The sequence below is a fragment of the Cyprinus carpio genome, chromosome A6 (assembly GCF_018340385.1).
Source record: "Cyprinus carpio isolate SPL01 chromosome A6, ASM1834038v1, whole genome shotgun sequence".
Classification (NCBI taxonomy): domain Eukaryota; kingdom Metazoa; phylum Chordata; class Actinopteri; order Cypriniformes; family Cyprinidae; genus Cyprinus; species Cyprinus carpio.
Window position 1 is genome coordinate 2,661,948 of NC_056577.1, and position 9,452 is coordinate 2,671,399.

The 9,452-nt window shown below is 38.7% G+C and overlaps 1 protein-coding gene across 1 annotated transcript; it reads right to left on the reverse strand.

Annotated features, from left to right (window-relative positions):
* Positions 1-1,284: 1,284 nt before the first annotated feature.
* On the reverse strand, positions 1,285-9,078 carry LOC109066136 (Golgi reassembly-stacking protein 2-like). The gene is made up of 10 exons (XM_042757513.1): positions 8,710-9,078; positions 7,917-7,997; positions 7,257-7,460; positions 6,902-6,988; positions 4,307-4,437; positions 4,094-4,226; positions 3,899-4,022; positions 3,689-3,775; positions 3,468-3,599; positions 1,285-2,182 (listed from the first exon to the last, which is right to left on the reverse strand). The coding sequence occupies exons 1-10, from the start codon at positions 8,770-8,772 to the stop codon at positions 1,896-1,898; spliced, it is 1,329 nt and encodes a 442-aa protein (XP_042613447.1). The 5' UTR covers positions 8,773-9,078; the 3' UTR covers positions 1,285-1,895.
* Between the last annotated feature and the right edge of the window lie 374 nt (positions 9,079-9,452).

Genomic DNA, 9,452 nt, shown 5'->3' on the forward strand with positions numbered 1-9,452 from the left:
AAAAAAAAAACTTTAATATTTTAAAGCAGAGCATAAGTAGACAAATGTTCACTATAGAAATGTCCATGGCTTAAATTAATTGTGTATATATCTTTTTTTAAATGTATGATATTTTCCAGGTTAACATCCCTGATAATTCCATGTACTGTATGTTAAACAGCAATTCCTAACAGCCTTTAAATGCTTGTTTTATTTTTTTGTGTCTTTTAACAGAAACTCTTAAAGTACAAAAGTGGGCCACAAGATGGGTTAACGAGATGTAAGATTAGACCAAACTAAAATGGTTAAAAATCTGATTTCTTATTTTAATTTGTTCCTTCAACAACTGTGATTTTTTTTTTGAAGGTTCACAGGAAAACCTTGATACTGTAAATGAGGGGATTCTAAAAAGTGTGATTTCCAGACCTGAAAAAGTCATGGAAATTGTAATTTTATTTTTATTCTAGCTTTACATAACTAAAAAAAAAAAAAAAAAAAAAAAAAATCCAAAAAGCCATTTGTACATTTATCAGATGCTTTTATCCAAAGCGACTCACAATGCATTCAGGCTTACATTTCTTACCTAACTTGTTCCCTGGGAATTGAACCCACAACCTTTTGCGCTGCTAATGCAATGCTCTACCACTGAGCCACAGGAACAATTTGTGAATAAAATCCTCTTTTATAAACCTTCACCCATAATCCTGAATGACTGGAAACAATGCTCCATTTTTGAAAGATCCAGAATTATAGAATTTTAATGATTTTATCATATATTGAAACTTATAGCTGCTGTAAATGAAGTTTTATAAAGCATTACCTTATATAGAAATGTCTTAGCCTTTGAGTCTGAAAGGCTGAGAATCACAGAACTGTGACACTGACCCAGCCGATATACTGGCCAATAGTTGGCATCTTCAGCATTAAAAACTACTTGCTTGATTACCCGTTCTGCCAGATTTCAATTTCAAAATATCCCAACAGCCTTGTTGCAGCCATTTTATTTTTTTAAGCATTAAGTTAAACGTGTAAAACATGTTATACTGCTTTCTAGAATACTTGACGCTGATATGTTAGTTGTCTGCTTTACATCGGCCTCCTGATCATCCTGACGGGTTTATCGTGTGATGACCGTCTAACTGTACGCCCACATACATCCTTAGCCAACCTGCTGTCTAAATATGAACAGTGACTATCGAAAACCCCTCATCACTTGACTGTTAAAAGCAAGGAATTGCAACATGATATATAAAATATATACTCAACTCATGAATTACTACATTAGATTAAAAAGACAGACAGTCCTAGTGTAAAACTGGGTAGTTTATTGCTTGTGTATGTTTGAGTAAGAGACTCCTTCACAATCTTCAAACTGCACAAGCGCACATTCAGCCCTGCAGCGCATTTGTAACTGTGTTTCCGTTCATCATGACAGCAGAGCTATCATACAGAGAGTGTGTGTGCACACGCGAGAGAGAAACAGAGGCCCAGAGCCCAGGTTGATCATGAGTAGAGGAGTCAAAGCATTCGAAACAAATGGATGCAAAGAAAGAAAGAGAGAAAAAAAAGTCAGACATTACATTGTAAAATCACATAGCAATTGGTAGTTATAGGGAATGCTATACTAACTGTTATACTAACAGTTGATTACAGGATATACAGAAAGAAAAATCACGAGAAGGAACAGATTCTGAAGAGCGCGCAAACCAGACATACAGTCATCTCTTTTTTTTGTTTTAAATGTATTTTTTAATATTAGACGTCCATCCACACGCTCATTACTCACAGATGCTGGCGTCTCTCAGAACTGCGTTTATCTCTGTGTGTGTGTGTGTGTTTGCACACTGGAATCTTTTTGTACTGAATAAATACAATAGAGACGTACAGAGGGACGCCCTCTGGCCCCGCTCTGACCATTATGAGGACTCTGGGGCCATCTGCGCATTCGTCGTCTGCTGTAGGAGGGTCTCCGTGGCAACAGGCATCTCTGAGGTCCTGTCTTTGACCGCAGGGGTGGACGTGGCATCCAGTCTGAGCGCTGGAGTTTGCGCGGTCGCTAAGGAGACGGGCGGGATGTGGTCAGATGGTGCCAGGGAAGATGGCAGCGTGACCCCGGGCATGCTGGGAAGTGTGGAAGGGAGAATGGTGTGCATGGGGAGAGGAGAGATGCCGGGCAGGTTCAGAGGAGGGAGAGGAGGCAAACCTGCAGAGAGACATCAAATCAATATTCAGCAGAAATTCAGTCACAGAAACAGGCTGTTCACTGTGGCTGGTCCCTTTACACTGGGTTTCTGCCGGATTTTTAAAACCAAATTTAAGACTTATTAAATCTTTTTTTTAGGACGTGCACAAATACAACTGATACAGTATGTCCATTCAGAACAGATCTCAAAATAAATCATGCATCTCAGATTCTTTTACTTGATTAAACAGGCCGCAGCACACAATCAACAAAGGACTTAATACTGCTTATTAGCAAAATGGGAACTGCAAGTTTAAAATCCTTAAGAGATGTTTTATTTAATATGTAATTACATTGGTTTATGTGCCAACTTAATGTTGAATCAATATTATTAATATTTTTAATTTGATATTTTCAGGGTTTTTTTTATTGTTAATTTTAGTAATCTTTTATAATGTGCTTTTTGTCATTTCTTACTTTTTTTTTCTTTTTCCTAATTATGTCGGCATACTTTTTAAGTTTGTTATTTTAGTTCTTCAACTTTAAAATATGAGAAATGTTGCCTTGGCAACTATCTGAAAAAAAAAAGATGTTATATTTATTATTTTATTTTTATTTTTTTTTTTTTATTCAATTAATTTGTTTGTTTTTTATTTTTTTTTTTTTTATTTTTTTGTATTAAATGCCAGATACAGTTTGTGTAACCTGAAAAAAAAATAAAATAAAAAATAAAGGAGATGCACAATGCAGGACTTTTATATTTTAAAGAAAACATAAAATCATAAATCCAAATTACAAAAAAAAAAAAAAAAAAAAAAAAAATGTATACTTATTTTTAAAATGTTTATGTTTTAGTAATACCAGTTGCTTCAAAAAGATTAGGGAGATAAAGTGTGTGGTCTTACAACCATATACAACATAATATAAACACCATTAAGTAAACGTTGTCATAATTAACAGTCGAGCAATACAATACAATAAGCAATCGCTAGGCATAAATGCATGGTAATGATTGCGAATGGCTCTGAAACCTCAAGCTTGCAGAACATGCATCAGTTTTGCTTTTGAATGTGCAGCGCTCACGTTAATGTACTTAAATCATTTTCTTTTGAACTTCAATAAATATCACACCACGATCACTGCTTTTCAGTCCCCAAAATTACAGTTAGGACTTTGGTTATTACAATTAAGATATTTAACACTTTTTATGAGCTGAAATTTGATCAAACTGAATTTAAGACTTAAGGCCCTGCATGTTCCCTGTCTAAGTGGTCGGAATAAGCTGTACTAGTTTTGGTGTGTGTACCTGCTGTAGTGGGAGGCAACCCACTGATTCCAGCTAAAGATACAGCACTAAGGTGCGGTAACGGTAGATTAAGGTTAGGGAGGTTAGGCAGGTTTGGCAGGGGAGGGAGGCCAGACGGTAAGGACATCAAACCTGAAGGCACAAAAATCAAAATCATTTAGCCACATGAAATTGCTGTGGCAAGATACTTCTCTTCCAGTTTAAGGACAGATGTTCTTTACCTGGTACGGAGGTGGAGGGGTTGACAATGGGAAGGGGACCCAGCCCTGGGGTCACCTGAGTGGGCAGCAGGGGGACTGTAGGAACACCTGCCAGAAATAACAACAATTTAGAATTTTGCACTAATTATATTAAATTACATTAATGATATCATAAATTATGCACAATGTAGGAAAAATATGAAGTACAAAATAAAAGCAGAAACGGTTCACCTGTGTGGAGCTCACTGGGTATTGAGGGCGGGGCAGAGCTGAGTGACAGGCCGGACAGACTGTCCTCAAGCCCTGTGGGAACAGGCTGCGACACAGGGGGCGGAGTTACTGCAGACAGCTGAACCTGAGCAAAACATCACGGAAGTCAAACGTCTGACCAAATATATCAGAATACACCATGTGAAACACGCTGACCTCTGTGAAGCCGTCCTTCAGCGGGCTGGCGGGCTCACTGGGGGTGTGTCCGGGGAAGCTGATTTTCTTCCCCTCTTCGAAAGGTCGAGTAGGGATTCTGTGCAGGTAACCGTAGCCGATACCACAGCCGAGACTGAACGGAGAAGAAGAATCATGTCGGACATGCGCACAGAGACAGGAAGCAGAGAAAGCGAGAGACTTTGACACACACACCTGCCCTCTCCACCCCAGGCACTGTTGGGCGTGATGACCACTTCTCTGCAGTTGTCCGTGTCTGTGTTGTAGACGTAGAGTTTCAGGCCTTTGCCCTCATGGGTTTCTATCAGTGAGAATAAGTCCTCTGACTGGAGAAAGAGCATAATACACACAAAATGGAAAATCAGAGAGTTTTGGGCCAGTTGATGAAGCATGCATTTGCCTTTTCAGGTCAGTGCTGCTAAAATATTTACATAATGATTTAAACTTTTTTTTTTTTTTTAAATACCTTGCAACTTAAAGGGGTCATGAATTGAGAAATCAATTTTTACTTGAGCTTTTGATATTTAAGGTCATCATACTAAAAGAATATCCTGAAAGTTTCAAAACCGAAAACGTCCTTGTTACTGAAATAAAAGCTTATTGACACCAGGGCCAGCGAATGCCAGATCCTGGATTGTGACAGGTTAAACACAGCCTCCACAGAAGAATATCAATGCCTAATTCTGTAGCTCCGCCCACTGATTCGTGCATGACATAGTAGGGAAATAACATGAGTGGTGCTAAACCGGATTGAGCAAGCAAGCAATAAACATGCCGTTGAAGATCCAAAAATATTGTGCAGTGCCTGGTTGTGGAAGAACAGTCGCTGCATAACCTTCCTTCAGATTCAGATATTAAGATTGCATGGTTGAACTTTATTTTTAATGAAGTTTCAGCTCATGTGAGTAAAACATTGAGCGTTGGTTTGCTTCATTTCACCGTGGATTCCTTTGTAAACAAAACAGGTCGACGCTGGATTTGCAGAGAGACTGAGATTAAAAAGCAATGCTGTGCGTCTATATTAGATCCGACAGGAATGGCACAGCACACTTATGCAAGTAAAAAAATATTTGTACTGTGTCACTATAGCTTTGTTTGAGATCGCTCGATGTCCTGATTATGTGTACATCTCTAACCAAAGTCACAGAAGGATCCAACTATGAAGGACGTAGCTCGTCAAACAGACACACAGAAAGTTAGTTTACTATGCAAACCTGTTATCCAATCATAGCAGTGGGCCTTTACTTCCAAGTCAATGCAGCACGCTTATAAAAAAAACGAGCCTGTCTCGAGCCGGCCTCAAAAAGCCTATTACTTATTAATTTTGATGTTTTTGAATGTAAAAACCACGCAAACATCATAAGTTGACCTCAGACAACTGTATAAAATAATAAAAAAGCCAGTTCATGACCCCTTTAAACATTTGCTTTTCTGTGATGTTCACTGTTGTTGCAAATTCTGCTGATTTGTCATTAAAATAATGTTATCTAGCAGGCTAACAGAAATGACTTATTCGTTTAGTATTATTTATATACTATGAAAGTAATTATTCACATTTTAAATCAGAATTTTTTTACATTTTAGCTTTAAAAGCATTTTTAGCTTTAAAAATGTATGTTCTTTTGTCTTTTATATTAGATTTATTTTATATATATTTCTATTTAACTTAACTTATTTAGATTTTTTTTTAATCTTAAATTAAGACTAAGTTTTAGTTAACAATAACAATAATGGAAAACTACTAAGCAAGCAGTTTGCACTGTATGCTGTCATGTTATAGCTGTATAATTCACAGTTTATGGCACATTTCCACTGTATGGTATGGCTTGGCACAGCTCAGTTTGCATTTCCACTGCAGTTTAGTACAGCTTTGGAGAGGGAGGGATTATAGACATGTCATTATAGTTGCGCCACAACCTCCTGAAAAACGTTTTCATTTTGCCAGTCAGCAGTAAGGGGCATGTCTACTCATGATGGGGACGAGAGAGCGCTGGTCACATTGGTTTTGCTTTCTTTCACAGAACTATATTATGCTGGCTTTTGCCGCTAATACATGCTCGTGTGTCATGTTCACTTGTTTGTTGATCTGTAATCGTATGGTCATTCCCTTCAGCTATGTATGTGTGGGGCGGAGCTATCAAAATAGAGGCGAGACCCTTTTGGGGTAGGGGTGTGTTTGTTTTGGTGATTTGAAATATCAACATTGGCTACCAGAAATCACTTACCCCACCTTTAATCTAGCGGGTCTTAATGTCTCGTGACACAAGTTCAATGACAAAAGTAGTGACGATTCTCTCCGGGCCAATCAGTGATCATCAGGGTTTACACGTCACATTTTGGTAATGGTACCAAGTACAGTACACAGTAGAAATGCCCCCAAAAGTGAGCCGTGCTGTGCCTTACCTTGCCGTACCATGCAGCGGTAAAGCGCCATTAGTTACTTTCTTTCTTTTCTTTCCTTTTTATTATTAATTTTTTTTAAAAGAAGAATTTGTAAGGTATTACTGAAAAACATACAAATTTCTAACAAATATTAAAATGCATTGCTAAAAATTTGATCTCCTTACATTTTTTTCTAGTGAGTCTGAAGAACCAGAATTCGTTTGCAAATCAAATCATTTTAATCTATATTTGAGCTGCAAAGAGTGACATTCTTTCATTCTGATGATTTATCCAAAACCAAAAAACTACATGTACTAGAATTCTAGAGTGCAGTTGTTACACTTCCATACATCTGTACACAATGATCAAGAAGTCTGAGAGCTGGAGATGTGCGTGAGAGAAATGTACCTCGTTCATGACTGTGTCTGCTCCGATGATGTAATCCGTGTGTGGTCTTAAACCTGCTAATGCTGCTGGAGAATTTGGCTCCACATCCTACAAAACAGGCAAATTATGCACGAAAAAGGAGGTGAGGCTTGCATTCCATCTTACAGCTCGACCGACCGGTCTGTTCTACAAGAGCACGTCCTTGTTGAACACCTTCCTGAATTATGACTAATTAACCAAAAGTTGTTAATCAAAATGAGGTCAAAGCAAACATGATATTTTCATCAAACACCACCCCACCCTTACAAAACACAGAGTGTAAATAACTCATGCCTGCAGCTTTCTCTGATTGCATTCATCACTTTCATTTACTCACCAAAACATGCCAGACGTTCTCATTGGCTCCCTCAAAGCTGCAGAAGCGGATGCTGACCCCCAGAAGACCCTGACCGCCCCACATGTTGCTGGGAGTAACAGTAGCTTCCCGCAGCTCCAGGGTTTTGCTGCTGTACACCAGCATCTTCACCGGTTTTTCAACACTAGCCTTCAGTACGTCTTTCAACGTGTCATTATCCTTGTTTGGGGAAAAAATTTCAAGCAAAAATAACATTTATGGTTGACATTTCATACATGGTCTGCAGCATATATACAGAATTTTTTTCAGACTATGTGTGGTCCAAGTGTTGCTTCAAATGGGGTTCATCCAATCATATTTAAGAGTCAGAACTGTCAGTTTTACTGTTTAGAGTCTCTAAAGCATTAGATAATGTCAGATTTTCAATTATAATGTATTTAAGCAGAGGTGTAGAGTACCTGAAAACCACACTTGAGTAAAAGTACAGATACCTTAAAGTGAGTAAAAGTGTTAGAGTATGTGATTTTAACAGTATTTAAGTATTTTACTTATACTAAATATAAGCTCAAAGATGCACTAGTCAAAGAGACATGTGTGTTCAGGGTGTGTGTGCGTTCACTGTTGTGTGTGTGCTGTGTTAAATGCAGAGCACAAATTCCGAGTATGGGGCAACAAACCTACCAGTCTGCTGTTGTTGATGGACACAATGAAGTCAAAGAACGGTTCGAGACCTGCTCTATGACCGGGAGAATTCTCCTGCACCTGCAGAACACAGAAAACACCCCATTTCACATTCAAATAGAATGAACCGATTAACAACAAACTTGAACAAATGACCTATTAAAAGCAAAAACAAACATTAACATTGCCTAATAAACTGGCACAGCAAAACTGGCATTTAAAACTCTAAACTGTGATAGATCATAAGATGATAAACTATGTAACAAGTAAATGTCAAAGTAGACACTTAACCTTGACTGAGATGCCAGCCTTTAAAATAAGCAATCATGCATCCATGTATCCAGTTATTAAAATGACATGCAGTTTATACACATTATATTTCCTTGTATAAATTGCAAACTGCATTAGTCTGGGTCAATCTGAGTTGTATGAGATTAATAATAATAAACATTTAAATAATAAAGCATCATGACATGTAGCATGCTTCTTCAACAACCCATCCAACAACAATTTTAGGGGGGGAAAAAAACATTGTACAGTAGAATAAATGAAGACGTGCATTTTAAAAGGTATCAGTCTTTGCATGTCAACTGCTTGAAGACTCCCATGCAGTATCTTTACATTTAACAGCAGAGATTTTCATTTAGCCACATTAGCGTTTAGCCACGGTTAACAGGCCGCACTGACATCCTCGGCCTAGATTTGAACTCTGCGCCGCAAGCGCCTCGCGATGTGCCGCATGAGTGAAAGGGAGAGACCAAGAGAGCGGAAGCATCTCTAAAAACACACTCACTCTGAGAACGTGATAGCCCTCTGAGCCACCTCCGGGAATTTCCACGCTCTGTGATCCCCCCATGATCCCCGCTCCGTGTCAGCGGTGAGAATATTATCCGGTTTATTTTTTTCTCCCACCAACCGGTTTTGCGGACAGCAGCGTCGAGTCTCCCAGGGATGCGCGCGACGGCGGCGAATGACGTGGCAGTGCGAGAAGGAGGGCTCGTGCTTATGTGGCGCACAGGTGAGACTGCAGCGAGGCCCTGGTCGTGTTATGAATCGAGGAAGCATAGGCTATTTCTAATTCATAAGCGTAATGCATGTGAACAATAGGATGCGACACTTTAGAAGACACGGTGGCTATGTCGAATTCGTGAATGAATCATTCATGCGAGTCGGATCTTTCTGATGTGTCGTTTGAACCGTGCACAAACCTAACTGAATGATTCGTTCACGAGCCGAACCCTTTTTTGGGACACCCAGTCTTCATAAATGCCCTTCTCTTTCTGTGTTTGCGTGTTTTTACATATACTCTGCCAATAAAAATAATACATAATATATTTTTTTAGATCTCCAAACATTAGATATAGAGGATAAAGGTTGGGGGTACTTGCTGACTTGATTACGTAGTATTAAAATTGTACAAAATGTTAACTTCTGCATAGATTTAGGGTTTATGTTGTCCACTAGGGGGCGTATATTGTCATGTAATTTTAGGCTTCTAACAAACAGCAGAAGTCACATAGCGCCTCCTGGAGGAAG

What these genes read in the sequence shown, in the direction of transcription:
- LOC109066136 (XM_042757513.1), bottom strand. Translation starts at nt 8,772, where the DNA reads ATGGGGGGATCACAGAGCGTGGAAATTCCCGGAGGTGGCTCAGAGGGC. An exon ending in GCCTGGGGTGGAGAGGGCAG is followed by an intron (nt 4,227 to 4,306) that starts GTGTGTGTGTCA and finishes TTCTCCGTTCAG; the next exon opens with TCTCGGCTGTGGTATCGGCT. An exon ending in CCCCTCCACCTCCGTACCAG is followed by an intron (nt 3,600 to 3,688) that starts GTAAAGAACATC and finishes TTGTGCCTTCAG; the next exon opens with GTTTGATGTCCTTACCGTCT.